Source organism: Crinia signifera, chromosome 19 (assembly GCF_055691185.1).
Source record: "Crinia signifera chromosome 19, ASM5569118v1, whole genome shotgun sequence".
In the NCBI taxonomy this organism is placed as follows: Eukaryota; Metazoa; Chordata; class Amphibia; order Anura; family Myobatrachidae; genus Crinia; species Crinia signifera.
The window spans coordinates 138,322,441-138,336,191 of NC_139226.1; the positions used below are offsets into that span (position 1 = coordinate 138,322,441).

A 13,751-nucleotide genomic window follows, 5' to 3' on the forward strand; every position below is an offset into this window, starting at 1 on the left:
CAGGACGGAAGGCGTGGGACGTAGAGGACGATAGGCGTGGGACGTAGAGGACGATACGCTGTGCGTTATAGTTCAGCTACACCACTGATCTATATTTTGCGATCACACACAGGAGCTGGCAGCCCGACACAATTACTATTCCAGTAACCGAAAATCTACAGAACAGACTAGCAGTACTGACACACAGCGCACAAACACGTGCAGCCAGGACACATGCCGCAGTACGGCGTGGACAATCACCGTGGTTACTGTGCAGGAGTACACATCCGTGTGATGCTTAACTGTGTGCGTAGGACACAGGACACGGTGTAGTGACAGCCCAGGGACACGGTGTAGTGACAGCCCAGGGACTCGGTGTAGTGACAGCCCAGGGACACGGTGTAGCGACAGCCCAGGGACACGGTGTAGCGACAGCCCAGGGACACGGTGTAGCGACAGCCCAGGGACACGGTGTAGCGACAGCCCAGGGACACGGTGTAGTGACAGCCCAGGGACACGGTGTAGTGACAGCCCAGGGACACGGTGTAGTGACAGCCCAGGGACACGGGAGAGATTTTGCATAATAGAAGCGTTAAAACAAGTCTAATGGACAGGGACGTGTCAGAACTTCCTGGGCCCCATAGTAACATTTTGAAGGGGCCCCTGTCCCAATGCGTTTCCGCAGCAGTTGTTCATGTGATAACCATTTTCTGAACCATAAGTAATGCCTGTAGTTAATGCTCTGCCCATAGTAGTTCATAATGTCACATTGCTGGGCTGCCACATAGTGCACCCAATTCACATTATGCCATACAGTGCCCCAGTTCATATTGTGCCACATTACAGTGCTCTCAGTTCATATTATATGACATTATAAATACCCCCTGCACCTATGGTAGCGACACCCCTGTATATAACACATGTAACTGTGACAGGGAAGGTGGCCCCTCTCAGCTCTGGGCCCCATAGCAGCTGCACCCCCTGCACCTATGGTAGTTACACCCCTGTATATAACACATGTAACTGTGACAGGGAAGGTGGCCCCTCTCAGCTCTGGGCCCCATAGCAGCTGCACCCCCTGCACCTATGGTAGTTACACCCTGTATATAATACATGTAACTGTGACAGGGAAGGTGGCCCCTCTCAGCTCTGGCCCCTTAGCAGCTGCACTCATTGCACCTATGGTAGCTACACCCTGTATATAACACATGTAACTGTGACAGGGAAGGTGGCCCCTCTCAGCTCTGGGCCCCATAGCAGCTGCACCCCCTGCACCTATGGTAGTTACACCCCTGTATATAACACATGTAACTGCGACAGGGAAGGTGGACCTCTCAGCTCTGGGCCCCATAGCAGCTGCACCCCCTGCACCTATGGTAGCTACACCCCTGTATATAACACATGTAACTGTGACAGGGAAGGTGGCCCCTCTCAGCTCTGGGCCCCATAGAAGCTGCACTCCCTGCACCTATGGTAGCTACACCCTGTATATAACACATGTAACTGTGACAGGGAAGGTGGCTCCTCACAGCTCTGGGCCCCATAGCAGCTGCACTCCCTGCATCTATGGTAGCTACACCCCTGTATATAACACATGTAACTGTGACAGGGAAGGTGGCCCCTCTCATCTCTGGGCCCCATAGCAGCTGCACTCCCTGCACCTATGGTAGTTACACCCCTGTATATAACACATGTAACTGTGACAGGGAAGGTGGCCCCTCTCAGCTCTGGGCCCCATAGCAGCTGCACCCCCTGCACCTACAGTAACTTTGCCTTTGTAGATGGATTTACATTAATCAATACAATTATCAAAAATATTAGGACGGCATTCTGTCTGTTGGCCACTAGAGGGCAGTGTGTGGTTGTAGTGGCCTTGTCTATAGAATACTTCTAGTTCCACCAAGCCCTGGATAGCTACAGAACGCGTAACAATGGCCTCTAGGAAGGGGTGATTCTCTTCCATAAGAATTAATGTACAACACAAGGAAGACAAGTACTGAATGTTTTCAAGATCATGTCAAAGTTTATTCAAAGAGTAGCCTTATACAGACAGGTTGTAGACGCTGTACAGGAACCTGCTTACACACAATACGAAAGGTTTCGGCCCAGCAGTGTCCCAATATTTCCAGGATGCAGAGATTATACTGAATAAGGCACTTTCCACCCTCAGCAAGGCATGGGACAACATGGTGGGGTGTGGGGTAGCAGCACCTATAGGTAGTACGAGTCAGACTCGGGGGACCATGGTAGATCAAGATATTCAGTGCTGGGCAGACAGGGAGCTCCCAACATAAGCACATACAAACTGGCTGACATGACACACGCACCGGTCTGTTCCCATTCATCAGGCACAATACACGGTCACCACTATACCGTGACATCACAGAGGCCTCTTGGAATTCCTGGGGTAATAACCTGCATTCTCAGAGTTCACCTAGGCCTGGAAAATGGCCGCCTGCTGCGTGTACATGAAGCAATACTCCTATTCCCAACATGCGGAAAGTGTAGCAATGACACAGTAGCCATGATAGAGCAGGCCTGCCGCCATGACACAGTAGCCATGATAGAACAGGCCTCCCGCCATGACACAGTAGCCATGATAGAACAGGCCTGCCGCCATGACACAGTAGCCATGATAGAACAGGCCTGCCGCCATGACACAGTGGCCATGATAGAACAGGCCTGCCGCCATGACACAGTGGCCATGATAGAACAGGCCTGCCGCCATGACACAGTAGCCATGATAGAACAGGCCTGCCGCCATGACACAGTAGCCATGATAGAACAGGCCTGCCGCCATGACACAGTGGCCATGATAGAGCAGGCCTGCCGCCATGACACAGTTGCCATGATAGAGCAGGCCTGCCGCCATGATACAGTAGCCATGATAGAGCAGGCCTGCCACCATGACACAGTAGCCATTATAGAGCAGGCCTGCCGCCATGACACAGTAGCCATGATAGAACAGGCCTGCCGCCATGACACAGTAGCCATGACAGTGCAGGCCTGCCGCCATGACAGTAGCCATGATAGAGCAGGTCTGCCGCCATGACACAGTAGCCATGATAGAGCAGGTCTGCCGCCATGACACAGTAGCCATGATAGAGCAGGTCTGCCGCCATGACACAGTAGCCATGATAGAGCAGGCCTGCCGCCATGACACAGTAGCCATGATAGAGCAGGCCTGGCACCATGACACAGTAGCCATGATAGAGCAGGTCTGCCGCCATGACACAGTAGCCATGATAGAGCAGGTCTGCCGCCATGACACAGTAGCCATGATAGAGCAGGCCTGCCGCCATGACACAGTAGCCATGATAGAGCAGGCCTGGCACCATGACACAGTAGCCATGATAGAGCAGGCCTGGCACCATGACACAGTAGCCATGATAGAGCAGGCCTGGCACCATGACACAGTAGCCATGATAGAACAGGTCTGCCGCCATGACACAGTAGCCATGTTAGAGCAAGCCTGCCGCCATGACACAGTAGCCATGACAGAACAGGCCTGCCGCCATGACACAGTAGCCATGTTAGAGCAGGTCTGCCGACATTATAGAACAATGTATACCTGGAGTACAGCTAGGTTACTATTTTCCTCCTGCCTGTGTGCTGGAATAAAGACCCACGCACCAGCCATGTGCTCTTATATATAATGGAGTGAAGGAACGTGAGGTAAGATGCAGGTGAGACAATGTGCACAATTACTGTACTGTGTCTGTGGGGAACCGAGTGTACCTGGCAGCTTCTCCTCAAACCTTATTCCTGTACAGCCTTCATGATATGGCTCCGCTGTGCTCTGCAGTGCAGGATTCCTCACACCTCCGATGCTCTGCAAGTTACACAATCCTGTGTCCTTTATTCATCCAGCATACACGTCTGACCATACCTACAAGGTCACATACTTCCAGTATACACACCTGACCACATCTACAAGGTCACATACCTCCAGTATACACGTCTGACCATACCTACAAGGTCACATACCTCCAGTATACACGCCTGACCATACCTACAAGGTCACATACCTCCAGTATACACACCTGACCATACCTACAAGGTCACATATCGGGCCTTCCTGCTCAGCAATAACCGTTCTGTTACATAACCAGATCCTAAATGCTTCTCCCGTGTAACACAGGGCATCTGACAGTAACCAGACCCCAAACGTGCTTATACCGACCGGACACACAGAACAACCGGCTCATCCTCACAGCATCAAAACCTTCCAATATGTTCCTTATGCCATTTGGCGCTAAATAGAATTTATTATTGGTTTAAAATAAAAGTAATGGAAGTAAAAAGCCGCAAATTACTTCAAGTACCTCACTACAACCAGCTGGCCCGTAACAATGCACTAAGGACCAATGGCAGTCACCAGGATGGGATAGCGCTCCCAGCAGCGAGGCGGGAGACAGTGCTGTAACTGAGGCTTACTGGTGACGTGGGGGACTCACCACGGACTGATCCGTTGGTACCATTACAGCTCACCGACATAAGGCTGCATTACTAATGAGAAGCGATTGTCTCGTGTACACCTGCATGTCTTCTCTGGGACATAGAAGAAAGCAGGGAAACTGCGATAAATTATCGCTTATTCTCCAAAGATATTCTAACATGGCCTGGGCAGATTTGTAGGAATCCCTCAAACATAATAAACAAATGGATTATTGCTTTAATTTGAATTCACATCACACAAGTCTTCAGTCCTTTAAGTCACGCAGCCTAATTGGAGAAAAGCTGTCCCTCTGCTGTTTGGTATCATCGTGTGCACCACACCAAGCAAGTACCAGAGAGAGCAGAGAAGAGGTATCGGAGGAGGTGATAAAGAAAACTATACACAAGACATTACAGATAAAGATAGAGAGAGTGTTAGAAAGAGCCAAGGAAAATGTCCGAAAGCGATAAAAGCTGAACTCCAAGGTCCTGGTACATCCGTGCCATATCACACCCTCCGACGCTTCCATGAGTGACAGCGGGCTCCATGGAAGATGACCCAGGACAACTCCATGTTTGAAAACCACATAAAAAAGCCATTTGCCAATATGTATATAGACACAGTGATAATGCCCATTGGACAGGTGGCTTTTAGCAAGTCAGCGCTACGTAGGAGGCCCGGTTATGTTCTGGGGCAGAGTTGCAGAGTCAGACGCAGGGTGCCCAGAGTCTGTGCAGAGCACAATGCACTCTCAGGACGCACAGCTAGAAGCAGTCCAATACTGGGAATAACAGAGCATTGGACTGTCCTGAAGCGGCCTCTATGAGCCCTGATCTGTGTCCTATGGAAAGAGCTGAGACACGCAGTCTACAGGAGGAACCAGCACGACTGAGCTCAGGAGGTGTGGCCCAACGTACCTGCTGACAGGTGCACAGAAATGGTCGCACTGCTGCGATGCCTCTATAGGTTGTGCAACACAATATTAGGCTAAGGGTCCCAATCATCTTTGGCCATCGCCATTTGTTTTATTAATAATATTCAGTCCAAACAAATGCCATGTCTGATTTATATTAAATATGGACTAGACCAGCGGTTCTCAAACTGTGGGTCCTATCAGGCTGATGACTTTTCTAATCTCAGTCAGTGATTCAAGGAATCGGAAAAGTCAGTTGAATTGTCTGTCACCTTAGACTCCTCCCATCACTCTGTGCCTTCACAATGCTGCCATGTATGTGCTGTCTGCTGACTACACGTGTGATGTGATGGGTTATGGTATAATCAGACTCCTCCCATCACTCTGTGCCCCCACAATGCTGCCATGTATGTGCTGTCTTCTGACTACACGTGTGATGTGATGGGTTATGGTATATTAGACTCCTTCCATCACTCTGTGCCTCCACAATGCTGCCATGTATGTGCTGTCTGCTGACTACACGTGTGATGTGATGGGTTATGGTATATCAGACTCCTCCCATCACTCTGTGCCTCCACAATGCTGCCATGTATGTGATGTCTGCTGACTACACGTGTGATGTGATGGGTTATGGTATATCAGACTCCTCCCATCACTCTGTGCCCCCACAATGCTGCCATGTATGTGCTGTCTGCTGACTACTCGTGTGATGTGATGGGTTATGGTATATCAGACTCCTCCCATCACTCTGTGCCTCCACAATGCTGCCATGTATGTGCTGTCTGCTGACTACACGTGTGATGTGATGGGTTATGGTGTATCAGACTCCTTCCATCACTCTGTGCCTCCACAATGCTGCCATGTATGTGCTGTCTGCTGACCACACACGTGATGTGATGGGTTATAGTATATTAGACTCCTCCCATCACTCAGTGCCTCCACAATGCTGCCATGTATGTGCTGTCTGCTGACTACACGTGAGATGTGATGGGTTATGGTATATCAGACTCCTCCCATCACTCTGTGCTCCCACAATGCTGCCATGTATGTGCTGTCTGCTGACTACACGTGTGATGTGATGGGTTATGGTATATTAGACTCCTCCCATCACTCTGTGCCTCCACAATGCTGCCATGTATGTGCTGTCTGCTGACTACACGTGTGATGTGATGGGTTATGGTATATCAGACTCCTCCCATCACTCTGTGCCTCCACAATGCTGCCATGTATGTGCTGTCTGCTGACCACACATGTGATGTGATATGGTATATCAGACTCCTCCCCTCACTCTGCCTCCACAATGCTGCCATGTATGTGCGGTCTGCTGACTACTCGTGTGATGTGATGGGTTATGGTATATCAGACTCCTCCCATCACTCTGTGCCTCCACAATGCTGTCATGTATGTGCTGTCTGCTGACCACACGTGTGATGTGATGGGTTATGGTGTATCAGACTCCTTCCATCACTCTGTGCCTCCACAATGCTGCCATGTATGTGCTGTCTGCTGACCACACACGTGATGTGATGGGTTATAGTATATTAGACTCCTCCCATCACTCAGTGCCTCCACAATGCTGCCATGTATGTGCTGTCTGCTGACTACACGTGAGATGTGATGGGTTATGGTATATCAGACTCCTCCCATCACTCTGTGCTCCCACAATGCTGCCATGTATGTGCTGTCTGCTGACTACACGTGTGATGTGATGGGTTATGGTATATTAGACTCCTCCCATCACTCTGTGCCTCCACAATGCTGCCATGTATGTGCGGTCTGCTGACTACTCGTGTGATGTGATGGGTTATGGTATATCAGACTCCTCCCATCACTCTGTGCCTCCACAATGCTGCCATGTATGTGCTGTCTGCTGACCACACGTGTGATGTGATGGGTTATGGTGTATCAGACTCCTTCCATCACTCTGTGCCTCCACAATGCTGCCATGTATGTGCTGTCTGCTGACCACACATGTGATGTGATGGGTTATAGTATATTAGACTCCTCCCATCACTCTGTGCCCCCACAATGCTGCCATATATGTGCTGTCTGCTGACTACACATGTGATGTGATGGGTTATGGTATATCAGACTCTTCCCATCATGTTGTGCCTCCACAATGCTGCCATGTATGTGCTGTCTGCTGACTACACGTGTGATGTGATAGGTTATGGTATATTAGACTCCTCCCATCACTCTGTGCCCCCACAATGCTGCCATGTATGTGTTGACTGCTGACTACACGTGTGATGTGATGGGTTATAGTATATTAGACTCCGCCCATCACTCTGTGCCTCCACAGTGCGGCCATGTATGTGCTGTCTGCTGACTACACGTGACGTGATGGGTTATGGTATATTAGACTCCTCCCATCACTCTGTGCCTCCACAATGCTGCCATGTATGTGCTGTCTGCTGACTACACGTGACGTGATGGGTTATGGTATATTAGACTCCTCCCATCACTCTGTGCCTCCACAATGCTGCCATGTATGTGCTGTCTGCTGACTACACATGTGATGTGATGGGTTATGGTGTATCAGACTCCTTCCATCACTCTGTGCCCCCACAATGCTGCCATGTATGTGCTGTCTGCTGACTACACGTGTGATGTGATGGGTTATGGTATATCAGACTCCTCCCATCACTCTGTGCCTCCACAATGCTGCCATGTATGTGCTGTCTGCTGACTACACGTGTGATGTGATGACCTTCTGCAGTAACTTGCTGGGGTCCTGTCATTATTTTTATTGTCTGATGGGTTCCCAGAGCACAATAGTGAAGACCCCTGGTCTAGACAATAATCATGCCAATTCCTTTTCAAGTTATTTCAGAGAAATATAAGAAGTTCTTCTTTTTTTAGGGGTACCAACAAATTTGCCCGCGCCTGTAGGACACAGCACTGGCCAATCACCTTGTTCCCTGAAGATTACTTTCCTGAGACCACCTGGTTCCCTGCATTGGGGGTCCCACAGCCTGCTCCACACCAGCAAAATGATAGATCTGGGAACTTGTCTCAGTAAGTGGGCTTTCTCTTGGCCCTTGCTAGGGTGGGGGGCCCGTCACCAGACCCACCGATAGGATTCTGTAATGTACTGCCTCCTGCACTGTAGGGTTCCCAGTGTCCCAGCTTTATCCCGACCGTGAGCTATGGAGGAGCGGGCATACCGTGTACAATCCTCCTGCCCGGGTCAGCGTGTCTGCTGCTGAGCGGGCATACCGTGTACAATCCTCCTGCCGGGGTCAGCGTGCCTGGATATAATGCAGTAATTGGGCCATCGGTTATTTCTCTTGTGAAATCTATATTCCACAGCGTAAAATGTGCCAAGGCAATCAGTCCACTTCGGCACATCTAAGGCCAGATACAGAGGGGAGAGATAACCCACTAGCCAATCAGCTAATACCTGTGATTTTTCAAACCCAGTCTGTAACATGACAGCTAGGAGCTGATTGGCTGGTGGTTTATCACTCTATACCATTTGAAGCTTTAGTGCAGGCATGTCCAACGTTGGCCCTCCAGATGTTGTGAAACTACACATCCCAGCATGCTTTGCCACAGTTTTGCTATTAGAGAATGCTAAAACTATTGCAAAGCATGCTGGGAGGTGTTGTTTCAAAACATCTGGAGGGCCAACGTTGGACATGCCTGCTTTAGTGCATCTGACCCCCTAAAGTCTGTTCTCCTGAATAAGAGAATTATGTGCAGACTATAGTGTTTGACTAGGGAAATGAAGACGAAGGTGCCACAGAGCTAAGTAGTTTGACAGCGACGAGGTCAGTAGTAGAAAGGACAGGAAAGCAATGATTAGCCAGAGGACACAGGTTAGTAGAGGACAGCAGAAGGAAGAACACCCTCTTTCTAGGACTTTAGGGTCAGGAGAAGTGGTGGCGACTACTACAGGTTAGAACACTTACAGAGGTACCCAGTGGTAGAACAGGGAATTTGGGAATAAAGTCTCTCCTATGATAATACCAGCACTCTGTGAGCCCACACTCTGGGGAATACCGGGTACAGTAGATTAGTATTAGACTACACAGCTAAGGTTAATACTGCATATCAGTGTGGGAGAGGTAGCGTTGCCTGGGGACACGGACGGAGAGGCTTCCATTGATTATCACCCAGATGGAATATACACATGAACGGGGCCCCTCTCCTGGGCCCTACAAACACACACAGAAAACTCAAACAGCGGGCAGCTCCAGTGTACCCAACACTGCTATGGTTGATCCACCAGCTTAGGGGGGGTAAAGGGCAGAGGACAGGGTGTGCACAACCACCAGCACATTAGCCGGTCACACAGTGGTCTCCTGCCCAGATTTCAGGTTCGGAGCAGAGTTCTGGCGTCTCATGCGCGGTGGGGTGACAAACTGGTTGTAGTGGTACGGCCGCTCGCTCTGCCTGACGTAAGAGTTGTGGCCCTCTTCGCCCTCGTTACCATAGTACGCGCCCCAGTCCTGCTGTCGCTGCGGCTGCCGCTGATTGTAGCAATTCTGAGGGTCTGTCTGCTGAGAATCATAGGACTGGAGCGACTCCGAGGAGCCGGAGGACTGACGTCTTAGTCCCTTCTGATAACCATTGAGAGAATTGCTCCTCCAACGACCGGACGCGTTGTCTTGGTTGTTGCTGTACTGATGCTGTTGTAAGTGCTGGTTGCGGGACTGACTGTAAGGGCTCCAGATCTGCCTCTCTGGATCCGCCTCCTCCTGCTCTTGTATTTGTGACTCCTTTGGGATTTTCACCTCAATCACTTTTTTATCGGTGATGATGATATGGGTCCCAGCACTCCAGGAACTCCTGTGGCTGGGGTTGCTTTTGAAAGGGAAGCGGGGCTTCCGGTTCTCTGGCGGGATGAATCGGTGTGGCCCGTTGTTACGCCGCAGCTGCTTGGTGATTTCTTGTTGCTGCAGGTTCTTAAATTTGATCTGTTCCTGCCTCGTCCAATTTGATCGGCAGTGGCGGAAGAGAGCGGCGTCCATCGTTTGTCCGACTCGTTCCTCCATTCCGGGTTCTTCTGCAGAGGTCCTACACCTGTCGCTTGCTACTCCTTTTTCACCTTCGGTTTTCATCTCTCGGCTTCTACGTTCTCCCTGTGGTCCCATTAACGGTAAAACTTTCTCCATTTTTAGCATTTTGTGCCGTAGAGCCTTTATCTCCTCGTCCTTCATGTTATTTTGGTTCTTCACTTCTTGCAATATGTCTTCCAACTTGTCAACGTGAACCTTCAGATCATCAACATCTGAGGGTCCCTTCCCAACAGGCACCACGTCCTCAATCCTTTCGTCTCCCACACCGACTGTGTCCCAGACATCCCGAGCCACAGCCCGCCACGAGTCCCGCTCATTGGGGTCTTTCTTACCATACATGGCACAAAGCTCTTTCATTTTCACTATAGCCAGGGCTTCAATCTCCTGCCGACTATGCTGAAAGTCATTGAGGGCCACCTCGTAGCAGATCTCCTTCACAGCCTGGATCTTCAGGTCAGAGATGGTCACCCACTTAGAATCCTTGCTCAGGCGACGTCGCTGGGGGATGTGGTACATTTTATTCGGCTCCCGTTTCTTGCCGCTGCTGGGGAGCCCGCACTTCTTAACGATGCTTTGGACTTTGCTGGGTGGAAGCTTCTCCCGCAAGGAGGTGATCAGGCGCCAGCTCTCTTCACACGATCGCTTCTCGGAGTCGTCCCCACTGTCCGAATCCGCGTCCTTGAGAAAGAAAACAGATCAAAATGGCCCCAAAAGAAACAAAAAAAAATGGAAAACACTCAAAAAATAAATAAAAAACAAACATGAAAGAAAACAAAAATGAAAGAAAAAAAAAGGATGCAATAAACAAAACGCAAAAGGTGATTTTTTGAAAAGGTGAAAGGAAGTTTTAGTGCTCACCTATAAATGTGTGAGACGGTTGAAGAGAGGACAGGCAGCCTTCATGTAAAGAGTTAGAGGTGGAAAGACAACCCATGCGCACAAGGCCCATCCCTGGGTCTCTCCGCACAGCAAACCCACCACTCCAAGATGCAAGAAGACAGGTGACAAGAGCAGCCAAGAAGGTGAGTACACACTGGTTAGTAGATGCAGAGTTCACACTCGGTTGCAGTAAAGTTGGTGCATTATTCAAGAGAAGAGACAACGGTGTTACAGAAGCTTCTAGTGTAGTGCCAGTCTGGTGGGTGCACCAACGATGGAAAAAACGCATTGGAATTGTATTTTGTAACATGGCGCCAAATGACACGCCGTCATTCTTCTGCGTACGCGCAAATTTCCTCAACCAATAACCATTTACAGAGTGAATAGCACCAATGGGTTACAGAGAGCCGGCTACAATAATTGTGCTTCCAGCCGTCCATCTTACCATGTCGGTGGCAGTGCCAGGAGGGAACACTAAATAGACGGCGTCTATGTACAGTATACCATAGCAAATGTCAACAGTAATAATGGGGTAACATAAGTAATAACTGGGTAATGAATGAGAGAATGTCCGCTAAATAATATTATAATATCTCCCATCTCCATCTACTAAGCCCGCAGCTTGTCCAATGATCATCTCTCGCTGCCTGCGGAACCCGTAATAGGAGGTGGCTCTATAGCATATATTATGTTTTACAGTGTGATCTATCTAGCGGCAGCCTCATCCATCTGATTGTACAACGAGGCGGAACTATGAAATACACCAACGGGCGACATATTTCTCATGTAAACCTGTAGACTAAATGCAGCAACAAAGTAAAGGTGTGTACACACGGTCAGATGTGCCTTAAGATGCGATCCACGATCCGATCGGGATCGGATCGCAAGGCACATCCAATTTGCATACAATCTTGACTATATAGTGCAGATCTGCACTATATAGTCAAGGCAGCCAAGACTTTCTGGCTTGCGATACGTGAACGTGCATCGGGATCGGATCGGGATCGGGACTATATCGTCAACATGGGAAAGGAAATCGGACCGTGTGTACACACTGTAAGAGAAGAACAGGTTGGTTTTGCTGTTTAGATGATTGCGGATTAAATCTACAGCAATAAATGGCAGATTCCCAGGAATTGCACCCAGCATTTACCTAGAGCTGGTGGATTAGTCGGACCTTCCCCCGTGCTGCGGAGGTCTGACAAGCTCTTGTGCGCCTGCTCTACACACACGGATGCTGCTGTGCAGAAGCTGGCTTCCTGTATGTAGGTTGCACAATGCAGGGGCAGCCGGAGCACAGCAGTCAGTGACTACAAAACGCTGCACCACATGCACCGTATCCCAGCAGCATTATCCCTGTCCTGTCTGTTAGCAGCACATTGCTACCTACGAATGCAGGAGACTACATGCAGCGACAGTGGAGATTGCATGCACAGCACAGTATTGAGCCTCACACGTATATACACCAGTGATGGCAGATTGCCGACTATAGGGTTAATATATCCAGGATGCAGACAGAAGAACAGAGTCCCTACATACAGCTGAGGCAGCCATTCTGTGGGCTGGACTGACCAGGAACGGACTGGGAACCGGTCATTGGATCATTCTCTAATTTGCTGGTTGCAATCAGCAGACAGACTGCTGACTCCCACTACATACAGAGGACACTACAATGTCAGTAAGCGGTACACACCGGGCTCCCACTACATACACAGGGCACTACAATGTCAGTAAGCGATACACACCGGGCTCCAACTACATACACAGGGCACTACAGCGTCAGTAAGCTGTACACACCGGGCTCCCACTACATACAGAGGACACTACAGCGTCAGTTAGCTGTACACACCGGGCTCTCACTACATACAGAGGACACTACAGCGTCAGTTAGCTGTACACACCGGGCTCTCACTACATACACAGGACACTACAGCGTCAGTAAGCTGTACACACCGGGCTCCCACTACATAAACATGACACTAGGGCCTATAACATGAGCTAAAGGAGGAATAAACCAGATGTGCACATCACTTCTGTCAGGGGCCTCAATCCCATTACCTCAGTAACAGGCAGCCATGACAGAACCCAGGCACAAATCTTCTGCTATTAGAATCTATGTAATAATATATCTTGATATTCCTGGTCCTGTGTGAAACTATCACATTTACACAATACTGAGCATTGATCTGTATAAGGCGGTGACATCACAGTAGGATGCATAAGGCGGTGACATCACGGTAGGATGCATAAGGCGGTGACATCACGGTAGGATGCATAAGGTGGTGACATCACGGTAGGATGCATAAGGTGGTGACATCACAGTACGATGCATAAGGTGGTGACATCACAGTAAGATGTATAAGGTGGTGACATCACAGTAAGATGTATAAGCTGGTGACATCACAGTAAGATGTATAAGGTGGTGACGTCACAGTAGGATGCATAAGGCGGTGACGTCACAGTACGATGCATAAGGTGGTGACGTCACAGTACGATGCATAAGGAGGTGACGTCACAG

The 13,751-nt window shown here is 49.6% G+C and overlaps 1 protein-coding gene across 12 annotated transcripts in view; it reads right to left on the reverse strand.

Moving 5' to 3' along the window:
- The window catches only part of KIF1B (kinesin family member 1B), a 144,337-nt gene that overhangs the window by 33,939 nt on the left and 96,647 nt on the right, over nt 1-13,751 (reverse strand). Inside the window, exon 22 of one of the 12 annotated variants that reach the window (XM_083163482.1) lies at nt 1,981-11,032. The exons of the other annotated variants lie outside the window; for them this stretch is intronic. Coding sequence (XP_083019608.1) covers nt 9,623-11,032 — 1,410 coding nt within the window. The 3' untranslated portion in view covers nt 1,981-9,622. Of the gene's footprint in view, nt 1-1,980; nt 11,033-13,751 lie in introns of those variants that run through there. 12 annotated transcript variants of the gene reach the window in all.